Below are 12708 nucleotides of genomic sequence, written 5' to 3'. Positions count from 1 at the left end.
AGAAAGAGCCATCATAGATAGACTGTAGAGGCGGCTCATGTGATGCAATTGTTCCTTGGCTGAAGACTGAAATGTTACTCAATGTCTCTAGATCCGCAACCTCTTTCAGCAGAAACCTCTGGACTGGGTTGAGATGCTGCGAATTTCCATTTGGTAGATGCTGAGAATCAATTACGGTGCGACACGCTCGCAAGTGGATATTCCAGTTCTTTGATCCTGGAATAAAAGCTTCAGAATAGCAAAGTGCAACCATTGTCGCGAGAATCTCCTGAACCGCCGAGCTAGGCGGGTGAGCTCCTCGTGATGTGCTACAAGAATGCAGCTCTTTGCGCATTCTCTGGTTCAGCCCCCGAAGTGCCGCGTCGTGGAGCTGATGGTGGATACGACGGAAACGAGCCTTCTGGTCTGGTGTTCTGGCGGAAGCGATAGATAGGTGAGCGGCAGCAAGGCTGCCGATGGACAAGTGGAGGCAAGTGGGATGCCGGGTGTTGTTTCTGGTCATCTGCCTCCACGGACTCTCCGGAGGATCGACCCATGTCAAACGAGGGACGACCTCGGCTTGAAAGTGGCGGAGAAGGCTGCTGAAAAGTGCGGAGGAAGAGTGAGAATTGATGAGCCGTAAGTCTTGTACCGGCTGGCCCTCTGTGGGGCTGTGAGTCTGGAGTTGTCTGTCTACGATATCAGACTCGAATGTTGCCTTCAGATCGCGATGTTGATTTGCTGAAATATCAGATCCACTGGCGAGATCATCGAGGACCGGTTTGCGCCTGCCGGAGAACTTGCCCCTGCTAGCGATCCCTTGATTCCATCGCACATTGACGGGTCCAAACCCTGGGCATCTCAGTTCTCGACTCTTGCACTTCAGACATGTCGGTAGGCTCCGGTCACATCTGATGCGTCGTTCAACACAGTATCGGCAATCTGTCATGTCAGCCTATGTGGTCTATTCAACGACTTGCTCATTTGGGGACCGACCTTTTGATGCTGACCGACGATTTGCTGGCAATGAGTCAATTCGAATATTTCTCTGCATATTCTTGTGTGCTTGTATCGTACTCCTTGTGGTCATATAACCTCACCCTGAAGAGTTGTGAAATCACGAGCAGCGTTGTTTGACTGCATAGCACGCATCGGTGTTTGTACCGGCTAGCCCGAATATCGGACATTGTCATCGACTGAGTCGACTGCGGGGTCTAAACGGCTTAGTCTGATGGAGACCACCGCCCCTCGAGTGCTTGGCTCGGACAATCCTCGCTGGTGAGTCTAACAACAAAGCATGAAAGCAGTGTCTCTATTTCAATAGCCACGAGTCCGAGGTAGGCGCTCATCAAGAACGCATGTATTTGCAAACAGTTTCGCCCCAGTGCGACGCACCTTTGTAGGTCCACATGCCTGGCGCATTGCCCTTTTTCAGCCCCTCGATAGCTTCGGCGAACTGGGGGCCGAGGCCCTCTGCTTTGATTTCGGAAACACTGTACATGTACGTTTTGATAAAAAACACAACCGCCTCCGTGTTCGGCAGACGGCTCAAAGTCTGCAATTCAGAGCGCAGATAACTCTGTATCATTTGTCAACCGTCAGCAGCAGAAGAAATGGCAGCAACAGTGTGAGAGGTGTGGTGAAGCAGGTTGGCTTACATCTTCCATTCTTATGTCACTGCTTTTTATGGCTTCGTAGTCCTTTAATCTCCGATTTGCGTTGCAATCGAACAGCTCAGGATGAGGCTGCACAGACCACTGTAGGAGGCATCGTAATCAGCTACCAAGCCCAGACCAGAAGCCCGAACATCGTTCTCCGAGAGACACTGACATTTGTGCGTTTGATGGGCTTTCCACTCTGCAGCTTCGAGAGAAAGCGCTGCATGCTGGGCCCAATCTTTTCATAGCTTGGTACCGGCTTGTGGATGGCGTCCAAGGTATTGCCCAACTTCGCAACAGGGTCAAACCCCGAGGGGAAACACCAAAGGTGTGCAACCATACGAAGCCCCTCCGGCGACGGCACGAGGAACACAAGGTCTTCCTCCACGATTTCACCGAGGATGCACAATGCCTCTAGGGTTTCAGCCGGTGGCTTGGTGGGAAATGATCGCCCCGTGACCGAATTGGTAAGTTGCGCGTCTTGAGCGGAGAGCTGGAACATCAAAGGGAACCGAACCGGAAGATACTGCCTCAGCAAGTAACTATAGAGTTCGCGTACGGGGGCTTCTCCGCCAGGCACAACACCCAGCACCGTGCCAGCATGTTCGGCCATGAGTTCTCGTCGATATTCGATTCGCTCGAGGTACCCCTCATCCATGGAGATGAGGGCTGAAGGCGTATCTGACTTGATGCCTGCTTGATACGTTAGATGAATGCCGAACTCGATAGTCCCACCGAGAGTTCATACCCATGGAGATGTTATAGATGGATCGAAATTCTCGTAACGATGGTAGTTTGGCTGATTTCCAGTGAAAATCCACCAGTGGCTTCACGGAAGCGACATCCACATGTGTCCTCGATGCTCGCTGCTTCCCTCTACGGCTTTGGTGCCTTTGAATGATCCATAGAGATAAACAGAGGACACAGCACATAGCTACAGCAACAGAACTGATGCCGTTGGCGTTCATGGTGATCAATAACTTCACAGCGGTCGCTGCCAAGTGTCTACCACCAAGAACCACGACGCATATAGTGATTTGAACATGATGGGCGGAACGGCCATAATTGTCTACCTTAAGGGACCTATATATCTTTGGACGTCGTAAGTGTGTGTTGGTAGCCACCCGGCGATATGGTGATGAAGGGCGTTGACCTCCATCAGGTGTGTGTCAATTGGGTTTCTCAATCGACCTTCTGGATCGAGTTTAGCCTTACGGCGCACAATGCCAGCGAAATCGGCCTCTAGAACTGGGAGCGTGATTACCGATGAAGGTCGACGATGGTCGCGTGACGGATGAGTAATGGTGTAAAGACCCCTGACGTTCGACAGGCAGAGACGATGAGGGGGCTAGATCTCTCCCGACCCAGGGCTCGGCTTGGGCGCGGTAATCCTCGGCAAGAGCGACACCGTGTAAAGGCTCCTCTTCTCCGGAAGACCCACCTCCACAACGGACTTTGGCCAGTCAGAAGACCGCTAGATGCGAATGACGTCCTCTCCACCTGTACACCTCCAAAAGCCGAGTGTCGCTGCTTTAAAGAATTGTCGAGGCTGAATGAATTTCCGGGCGAATTAACCCATCCAATACTTACCACAGCAAGAATGGCGAGGAGGCTAGTCTCAACTAGGCTACCCGACCTGGAAAAGCCCTGTAACAACCGCTGGAGCCTCTCCAGACCTACAGGCCCCGTTGCAAGCCGGGCGACCCTCCCATCCAAGATTCCATGTGTGTGGCCGATGTTTCTGACAATTCGACCCTTCGCCGACGATCCGTAGCCCTCGAAACCTTGAACCTAGACGCCTACCTAGGACGTTGCACATTGTCACCAACCTCTCTCTGGAACGCGACTCTGGAGATGCAGTCTCGGTAGCAACCGAAGCCCTTCGACACGTGAAGCCCACGAAGGCGCGTACGACCATCTCGAACACTGAACCCCTCCTCCCGAACCTGCACTACCATCCCACCCCCGGGACCAGCCATAGATGCCTTCCGCCCTCCTGGGACATGCCCCTCCAATGGCCAGCGCAAAGGATGTCGTGCTGGCCAGAGCAGACAAAAAGAACCCGCCCTTGTGCCCAACCGATGACGACGACACCGTAGCCCTGAGGAAGAAGACTCGAAGCTTTGATTATTTATGGCGCTCAGGCGTTGCTGGCGGTCTTGCTGGGTGTGCCGTATGTATCTTGTCGTTACTCCGGGCTTGATTGTCTTCATCTGACTTCAACTGTAGGCCAAAACCGTCGTTGCACCTCTCGATCGAGTGAAGATTCTGTTCCAGGCGAGCAGCCCTCAGTTCGCTAAATACACTGGCTCATGGTTCGGCGTCGTGACCGCCATGCGAGATATCCACCACCAAGATGGTGTCACAGGCCTCTTCCGCGGGCACTCGGCTACTCTTCTTCGAATCTTTCCTTACGCCGGCATCAAGTTCCTCGCCTACGAGCAGATTCGCTCTGTCGTTATCCGTAACCGCGACCAGGAGACGCCTTGGCGCCGCCTCATCAGCGGCTCCATGGCTGGTGTCACGTCCGTCTTCTTCACATATCCCCTCGAGGTCATCCGAGTCCGCCTCGCATTCGAGACAAAACACAGTCATTCCAGCCTCACCTCCATCTGCCGACGTATATACTCTGAAAATTTCTCCTCGAAACCATCGCTCGCGACAGCCACGACAGCCACTACAGCATCCGGTATCGCGGCGACACCTTCAGCTGCCGCGGCCGCACTAACGCCTCGCTCTGGCCTCGCCAACTTCTACCGAGGCTTTACCCCTACCCTGCTGGGTATGCTACCCTACGCCGGCATGTCTTTCCTCACCCACGACACGGCCGGTGATTTCCTCCGCAGCCCCCGCCTAGCCGCCTACACCACCCTCCCGAAGCCGGAGAATTATCCCTCCGGCAAGCCCGCGCCTCTCCGCTCATGGGCAGAGCTTCTTGCCGGCGGTGTCGCTGGCCTCGTCTCGCAGACTGCGTCTTACCCGCTCGAGGTCATCCGTCGGCGGATGCAGGTCGGCGGCGCCGTCGGCGACGGCCACCGCATGCGCATAGGCGAGACGGCGGCCCTCATTTTCCGGGAACGCGGTGTGCCAGGTTTCTTCATCGGTTTGACGATTGGCTATGTCAAGGTGGTCCCTCTCGCGGCAGTCAGCTTCTACACGTATGAACGTGTCAAGGGGTGGTTCGGCATTCTCTAGAGGCGGGGAGTATAGACAAGACTTGGGGCGAGGTGGCTTTTTCGTGCGTTGGGATCAAGGCGTTGACGGATATACAAGCATTGTGGTTGGGCATGCATCTCTCGTTGATATCATGGGTGTTCTTTGGCCACTGGGAAGGGCACGACCTGAGTGTCTTGGTTTAGACTGCGGAAGCATATATCAATATGACTAGATATCTTTCATCTGTGCTGTCATGTGCCCCTTCCATTGACATACCCTACCCACTGCGTGGAGGGACAGAAAACGCGAAAAAATTAAGGAGCTGGTTGTTACGTGGTGTTCCTCTATGAAACTTGAATACATGTTGTTTTACAAAGTGGTGATATGCACAGATTGCAACTATCCTACAGATCCCCGCTTTAGTCGTCCAGTAATCCTACAGTCCAGTGGACAATCCTGTCCACACCATGCCCATTGATGGCACTGACGGGGATGGCAGTGACCCGCTCCGTCCAAGCCTCCTCAATGCCGCTCGGGTGCGGCTTGACGCCATTTTTGATATCTTCCAAATAGGCCTGCAGCTCCTTGAAATTTTCCTGCGTCTCTGGCTTGTCGCCCTTTGTCGCAACGACATACCACGGTTTCGAGGCAATGTGCAACCCCGAGACGCGCTCCGGCTCAGCCGGCGCGTCGGCGACCATCATGACGGGGTCGCTGAAGCGGCCCTTGTACTTGGGCCGCGCGGGCTGTTCCTCCTCGATCTCCCAGTTGATCTTGGCGTCGGCCTCGCGGCTGCGCTCCTCATCCTCGCGCATCCTCGCATAGAGACCGACCTCGTTCCACAGCGCATCGAGCGCGGCGACGGCGTTGCCGGCCGAGAGGTCAATGACGAAGGCCAGGACGCCGGCGCGCTCGACGTGGCGCAGAAAGGCGATGCCGAGGCCGCGGTCGATGTGGGCGCCCTCGATGAGGCCGGGAATGTCGGCGATGGTGAAGCGCGTGCGCGCCTCGGCCTGCTGCTCATGCTCGTCGGCGGGGAGGACGCCGCCGTTCTCCGTCGAGGGCGCCCGCTTGAAGGAGCGCATGACGGGGCGGCCCTTGTAGCTGTCGAGCACGACGGTGCCAATGTTGGGCTGCAGCGTTGTGAAGGCCCAGTTGCCGACGCGGGTGCGGGAGTTGCTGAGGGCACGGAGGAGGGTGCTCTTGCCGGCGTTGGGGAGACCGACGAGGCCGACGTCGGCGAGGAGCTTCAGCTCAAGCTCGACCTCCATGGTGACGGCGCGTTCGCCCTTCGTGGCGAACAGGGGGCGTGGGTACTCGCGAGAGACGAAGTGTGGGTTGCCGAGACCGCCAATGCCGCCGGCGGCGAGGAGGATAGGCGTAGGGGTCGGGCGGGACAGGTCGATGTTCAGGGGTCCAGGGGGCTGGTGGTAGTAACGCTCGCGGCGCGGGGCCTTGGGGAAGACAAGACTCTTGATTTCGCTCCTGGCGGCACCGGGGTAGACGAGGAACTTTTCGCGGTCGGGATCTTCGGGCTCAGGGTCGTCCTCCAGCTCTGTTTCCTTCTGCTTCGCTGCCGACTGATCATGGTCGTCAACCTCTTCGCCGTCCTCCGCGCGAAGAAGTTCGCGCCTGGCAGCCTCAGCAGCCTCCTCTTCCCGCTCGCGCTTTCTCGTCTTCCATGCTTTCCGCTCGTAGTATAGGGCGCGGCGATAGGTGATGTCCTCAGCGACGGGATCCTCTCGGCTGATCTCTCGCAGGATGGTACCTACGGGCACCGTGATGATGATATCCTCACCACGCTGGCCCGCCTTGGCACTTCCCTGACCGTTCTTCCCCCGCTCCGCCCGTATGAAGCGCTTTCGAGCTAGCTTATGCAGAGAAGTCTCGCCATGCACGGCCTGAATGTAGATGTTCCCGCCGTGGCCACCGTTGCCGCCGTTTGGGGGCCCTTCGGGCAGGAACATGTCGCGCAAGAACGAGATGCAGCCATTGCCGCCACCGCCGGCGTAGAGCGTCAGGGACGCCTTGTCAGCGAAATTCGGGGCTGCATAGTCTTCGGGTGCCGGGTTCAGGCGCGACGATGTCGATTCTTGGGCCACGTGTGTAGAGCTGTGGCGACGGGGAGGGTTGCTCAGGGTCTTCGCGATGGACCGGGGGACATTGGTTGTGATCGATGTGAAACAAGAAGGATACAAGAAGGGAAGAAATAAGGAGTGACTGCCACTCGAGCACCTGGAAGCCATGGCAGCTTCTTCGGAGGATTGGCGAGCAATCAGTCGTGCACTGCTTGAACTTGACGATGGCCAAGACCGAAATTCTGGTTCAATTCTGTTTCCCGTGGACTGGACGTGAGCATAAAGTTGCGATAAGATAAGAATGATCCACCTGTACTCAACAGCGACTTCATCCGACGACTTCCCGTGACCATTACTGAATGCGAATGAATAAACGAACTACGATCGGAAAGTGTTCGTCAAGTCGTTCTATTGACGATGTTTGGTTTTCGTGGGGTTAACTGCGGCCGCAGGTTTGCTGATCGCAGTTTGAGCAGCCCGGGGTCTCTCATGTGCGTGAGCGAGCACCAGCTTCATTCATGCTTGGATTGTTACTTTCCTTCGAACATCATACTGCTGCATGGAGTCGATTGCCAAGCGTGGGATGCTGTCAGCAAAGAAGAATCCCTATTATTAGAGCTGCGGCATATCTGAATGTTATCAACATGGTACTCTGGCTGCCAGCCTAAACCAGTCAAGGCACTTATGCTTGATAGCGAAAGGGGGTTCATGGTCTTTTCCGCACTGCTGAAAGATCGCGCGTGATGCTGCATAGACCTGAAAGTATTGTCGTTGCGGCCAACCTCAAACCCGTATCAGTCTCTCACTGCAACAACACCTGAACAGCACGCTCGCCTCCTGCGCTATCTCAAACCCCTACGACCATGTCAAGCACCTGCGGTCTTTGTCATGGCGGACCGGATGGACCCTACAATGCGGCCTCTGTGCCGCGTCGTCGAAGCCATGAACTCCTCAAGAACCAGGTCGGTCATAAAACTTTGACATTGCCACGAAGCCAGCTAGCAGAGGGTGTGCCTGTGCCTGTGAAACAAACAGTTGGGCCTCGCCGCAGAACCTCCACGGATGTTACACAGAATATTACGAAGCAGCGCAGAGCACATGTCTACCAAGCATTCGTTAAGTATGTTCTGAAGAAGTAGGAAGCAGGGTATTCGGGGAGACAGTCAAGCGCGCGCGTGTTGGGGTGGATGTTGGACCTCACGGCACACGGGCTTGCTCTTTGACACACCATTCAAGTTCATATTTTCTTGGTTTCGCAGCTGCTCATTCATAGATCAAAACGATACTCATTTGGAGAGGAACCGGTCAACCAGATACGAATCTCAGCCAAGGCATCCAGATCGTTACTTTGCTGCGAGACAACAACACGATGGTCAAACCACCCATGCGTGCGCTTCACATTTTGAAGGCTTGCTCCGGGCGCTGTGGCGCTGTCGAAATCGATAATGACGGGGATGTCGTCTTCGGTGATCATGATGTTTGCTGGGTTCAAGTCGTTGTGATTGAAGCCGAGGGAGTGAAGATGTCGAAGGCCCAGTTCGATGCTGTCGAGATACCGTGCCGTGCCGGCCTTCCGCTTTCGGGTTTCGAGGGAGGTGATGAAATCTACCTTGTTCAAGTGCCCTGGATTAAGCAGAGACGTCAGCGACTGGGGATAGTGCATGAAGCATAAGCCATCCACTCGGCCGCGCGAAACGATGCACCCATGGTATCGTGCTAGATTGGGATGAGGACGCTTCCGTAGCATCTCGCAAACAGCAAGATCTTGCAGTATTGGTTGTGTAAGCGAGGAAGGCCCGTTCTGTGCCAGCAAGTTTGGCACTTTCACGTAGTAGAGTGCGGGGTCATGTGCAATGAAGGCATCGTCGGGCACGAGGGGTTGGTAATCCTCGGGGGCAATAGGCGTGATGTTCTGGAGATCTTGTATAGAGGAAGGCGCGACTTGGCGGCAGGGCGACGTAGCCTGATAAAGGCACCCACCACGACGGAAAACGACAGTGCAGTTCACGAAGACAAGTTTTCCATCGATGAGTTTGAAATTTTCGCGGGCGATCAGGCCTTCCATTGCACTGGTCATCGGTCGAGATGACAAAAGTCATGACCGCAACGGAGGTGGTTAATGGAAAGCATCAGTCCGTTCGGGGAGCCGGCCAAGTGCCTGCATCAAGGCAGGCGTAGACATGGGCTGAGAGCCGGTCGCATGCGGCCGCAAACGCCGATTCCATCAGCAGCCTCAGCTCGTGCTGATGTTGGCGTGCTGCTGCTGACATTGGGTCCTCAACACCTCGTACGGCTCCGCCACTGCCCACTGCAACCAACCTAACCACTCTGGGGCGATTTATACCGCAGGTGCAGCACTTGCTTTTTCGCAATTCGGGTCTTCGAGATTGAGTTCACCGATCCATACTCATCTCTGATTCTTGACCTGACGGGACGTCTATCTCGCCATGGATTCTATCTTCCGCAAGGTTGAGCGCGGCATTGACGCCATTTTTGGCGACGAGCGACACTCCCATACAAAGATCGGCCACGAATGCCACGAGCACCATCCTACTCATCATGCATCCAACCGCTATCAATCCTTCGCCCCTCAGTCCACTGGCAATGCGAAGTGGTATGTCGACGGCTGTTCTTACTTCTGGGCTGTCTCCGAAGCTCTCGAAAGTGCGTAGATGACCCCTCTCCGATGGATCCGGCACACTCACTGACCCTGCCCTCTTCAGATGCCCGTGAGAGCATCTACATCCTTGACTGGTGGCTGAGCCCCGAGATCTACCTTCGCCGACCCCCTGCTGCCAACGAGCGGTACCGCCTTGACAATATGCTCAAGGCGGCCGCCGAGAGGGGCGTCAAGGTCAGCATCATCGTCTACAGAGAGGTCGAGGCTGCGTTGACGTGTAAGTCATCTGACGATGCATGTGTGCGAGCTTCCCATGCTGACACCTCTTCTTCTTCTTCTTCTTCGTAGTGAACTCGGCTGTAAGTGTCTGGCCGTTTCCCATCAGGTGGACACCACTGACTTCCCGCACAGCACACCAGGAAGCATCTGGAAGGCCTGCACCCTAACATCAGCGTGTTCCGCCACCCCGACCACGTGCCTACAGGCTACGACATTCAGAAGGAGCTGGGACAGAGCTTCTCCAACATGACGCTGAACACGGCAACCCTTTCAAAGGTCTCGGGCGATGCTCTCAAGGCCATCTACGGCACGGCCACTGACGGTGTTGTTCTCTTCTGGGCTCACCACGAGAAGCTGTGCCTCATCGACCGCAAAGTGGCGTTCATGGGTGGACTTGATCTCTGTAAGCGGAGAAAGATTTCCGACGGATGACCAGAATGCTGACTTGAACACAGGTTTCGGCAGATGGGACACGAACAGTCAGTCGAAACTTGAGCACCACAGTCCTACCTCCTGCTGACATGCTGCAGGTCATCCGATTGCAGACTCCCACCCCGGCAACCTGGATGCCATTGTCTTCCCCGGCCAGGACTACAACAATGCTCGTGTCTACGACTTTGCCGACGTCGGCAACTGGAATCAAAATAAGCGTCAGGCAGCCATCCCTCTTTTGAACCCCGTAGTACTGACCATTGCTAGTGGACCGCACCAAGAGCTCGCGTATGGGATGGTCTGATGTCAGCCTTAGTCTGAACGGTCCGGTTGTGGAGAGCCTGACAGAACATTTCACTGATCGATGGTCAGATCTACTATCGTTGACCACTTGACCTAGTGACTGACGCTTATACAGGAACTTCATCTTTGACGAGAAGTACACCCACAAGAACCCCGGCAAGTACGAGAGAATTGAGTTCAAGCCTCGCCACAGCCATCTGGGCTTCCATAGGAGATCCGGAGAGCATGAGCGCGGAGGCTTCCTCAAGCAGGACCCCAGCCAACTCCTGGGTGGTCTGTCAGGCCGCTTCAGCAAGGGTGTCAACAAGTTCATGCACGACGACAGCAGTAGTGATGAAGAAAAAACATCAAAACGTCCTCATCGTGAGAACGAGCCCGCCAATATTCAACTGACCAGAAGGTGAGTGCTCAATGGCTGCCCACGGCTCGAAGCGAAGCCTAGCTGACATGGACAGCTGCACTAAATGGTCGGCGGGACACGCCACCGAGCATTCTATTGCGAATGCCTACATTGACGCCATTACAAACGCTCGTCATTTTGTTTACATTGAAAATCAGGTATGGCACTGACAAACCTAGTTGACCGTGATTGCTGACCTGGCTTTAGTTCTTTATTACGGCAACTTGCGATGAACAGCGCCCCGTCAGCAACAAGATCGGTCGTGCCATGGTGGACCGTATCCTCCGTGCTCATGAGGCCGGCGAGAACTTCAAAATCATTGTGATTATGCCTGCGGTCCCTGCGTTCGCCGGTGACCTCAAGGCGGACGATGCGCTGGGCACGCGTGCTATCATGGAATTCCAGTACAAGTCCATCAGCCAAGGAGGCTACAGCATCCTGGAAACCCTACAGAAGGAAGGCGTCGAGGATGTCGGTCGCTACATTCGATTCTACAACCTCCGAAGCTACGACCGTATCAATGTGTCGTCGACTATGAAGGAGGCCGAGAAGCAGAGCGGCGTCTCGTACGAGGACGCGAGAAAGGAGCGCGACAACGCTCTGGGCTCAGGATACGCCCCCTACGGCGAGCAGCAGAGCCAGGGCCAGGGACAGTACGAGCGTTACCAACAGGCAGCCGCTCAGCTGGACGACTCGACCTGGGACAGCGTATCGGCGTGCTACATGAACGTCGGGCCTGACCTGCGCTCCGTCCCCTGGAAGGGCGACCCGGAAGCCGAGATTTCGGCCTTTGTCACGGAGCAGCTCTACGTGCACACCAAGCTGCTCATCGCCGACGACCGGCTCGTCATCTGCGGCTCAGCTAACCTCAACGACCGCTCGCAGCTGGGCTCGCACGACTCGGAGATTGCCGTCGTCATCGAGGACCCCGTCACGGTCGACTCATACATGGACGGCGCGCCGTACGCCGCCTCGCGCTTCGCCGCCAGCCTGCGCCGCCACATCTTCCGCAAGCACCTCGGCCTCCTGCCGCACCAGCGCTGCGACAGCCCCGACCCCCACGGCAACTGGTCGCCCGTCGACCGAGGCCTCAACGCCTACGACTGGAATTCGCCCGCCGACGCCCTCGTCCGCGACCCCATGTCGCGCAACTTTTGGAACCTCTGGGACGGCACGGCGCGCACAAACACGGACGTCTTCAGCAAGGTCTTCCACTGCGTGCCCAACGACCACGTCCGCACCTGGAAGGACTACGACGAGTTCTTCTCCCGCCACTTTGCCAACCCCGGCACCGGCAAGCCCGGCGACGGCAAGGTCGAGTACGGCCACGTTGTCACCGAGGAGTTCCCCGGCGGCGTCGCCGAGGTCAAGGAGTGGCTGTCGAGGGTCAGGGGCAACCTCGTCGAGATGCCGCTGAAGTTCCTCATCGACGTGCCCGACATTGCCATTGAGGGCCTCCAGCTCAACAGCTTCACGCAGGAACTCTACACGTGAGACGGCGGGCTGGTGCATGCCTCTCCGGCGAGGGCACGTCGCGGATGGCAGGCAGAGGGGGGGACGGCGGCTCGTTTGGGCAGGGTTGACCGGTAGAGCACACGCAGGCCGAGGGCGTGCCTTGCCAGAGAGAATTCAAATAAAATGAGAGGAGAAGAAGAAAGGCAGGCCGTCACGAAATGATGACACGAACGAATATGACACAAACAGGAATATTCAGAAACTATCCGGAACCCCTATAAACTCCGCAAAAGCCCATGAATGCACAATGTCGTCCCGAACAGCAGCTCCTCCCCTTCTGACCCCGTC

At 56.1% G+C, this 12708-nt stretch overlaps 5 protein-coding genes across 5 annotated transcripts; 2 read left to right on the top strand and 3 right to left on the bottom strand.

The window, feature by feature from the left end:
- Positions 1-1146: 1146 nt before the first annotated feature.
- Positions 1147-2389, bottom strand: D7B24_007966 (uncharacterized protein; the record flags this gene model as incomplete). Its single annotated transcript, XM_028642066.1, has 5 exons — positions 1147-1175; positions 1375-1558; positions 1638-1736; positions 1810-2330; positions 2386-2389. The coding sequence occupies 5 exons, from the start codon at positions 2387-2389 to the stop codon at positions 1147-1149; spliced, it is 837 nt and encodes a 278-aa protein (XP_028494031.1).
- Positions 2390-3618: 1229 nt separating this feature from the next.
- On the top strand, positions 3619-4832 carry D7B24_007965 (uncharacterized protein; the record flags this gene model as incomplete). The annotated part of the gene is made up of 2 exons (XM_028642065.1): positions 3619-3810; positions 3867-4832. 2 exons carry the CDS (start codon positions 3619-3621, stop codon positions 4830-4832), a joined length of 1158 nt encoding a protein of 385 aa, XP_028494030.1.
- Positions 4833-5212: 380 nt separating this feature from the next.
- Positions 5213-7039, bottom strand: MTG2 (putative GTPase; the record flags this gene model as incomplete). The annotated part of the gene is made up of 1 exon (XM_028642064.1): positions 5213-7039. One exon carries the CDS (start codon positions 7037-7039, stop codon positions 5213-5215), a length of 1827 nt encoding a protein of 608 aa, XP_028494029.1.
- Positions 7040-8138: 1099 nt separating this feature from the next.
- D7B24_007963 (uncharacterized protein) lies at positions 8139-8578 on the bottom strand (the record flags this gene model as incomplete). The annotated part of the gene is made up of 2 exons (XM_028642063.1): positions 8139-8494; positions 8575-8578. 2 exons carry the CDS (start codon positions 8576-8578, stop codon positions 8139-8141), a joined length of 360 nt encoding a protein of 119 aa, XP_028494028.1.
- Positions 8579-9318: 740 nt separating this feature from the next.
- On the top strand, positions 9319-12399 carry D7B24_007962 (uncharacterized protein; the record flags this gene model as incomplete). Its single annotated transcript, XM_028642062.1, has 10 exons — positions 9319-9535; positions 9595-9768; positions 9840-9850; positions 9903-10173; positions 10226-10249; positions 10301-10420; positions 10470-10569; positions 10621-10905; positions 10961-11063; positions 11113-12399. 10 exons carry the CDS (start codon positions 9319-9321, stop codon positions 12397-12399), a joined length of 2592 nt encoding a protein of 863 aa, XP_028494027.1.
- Between the last annotated feature and the right edge of the window lie 309 nt (positions 12400-12708).

The sequence above is a fragment of the Verticillium nonalfalfae genome (genome assembly GCF_003724135.2).
Source record: "Verticillium nonalfalfae strain VnAa140/NRRL 66861 chromosome Unknown scaffold_68, whole genome shotgun sequence".
Lineage (NCBI taxonomy): Eukaryota > Fungi > Ascomycota > Sordariomycetes > Glomerellales > Plectosphaerellaceae > Verticillium > Verticillium nonalfalfae.
Note: the sequence above shows the minus strand (reverse complement) of the source record. Positions and strands in the feature narration are given on the sequence as shown.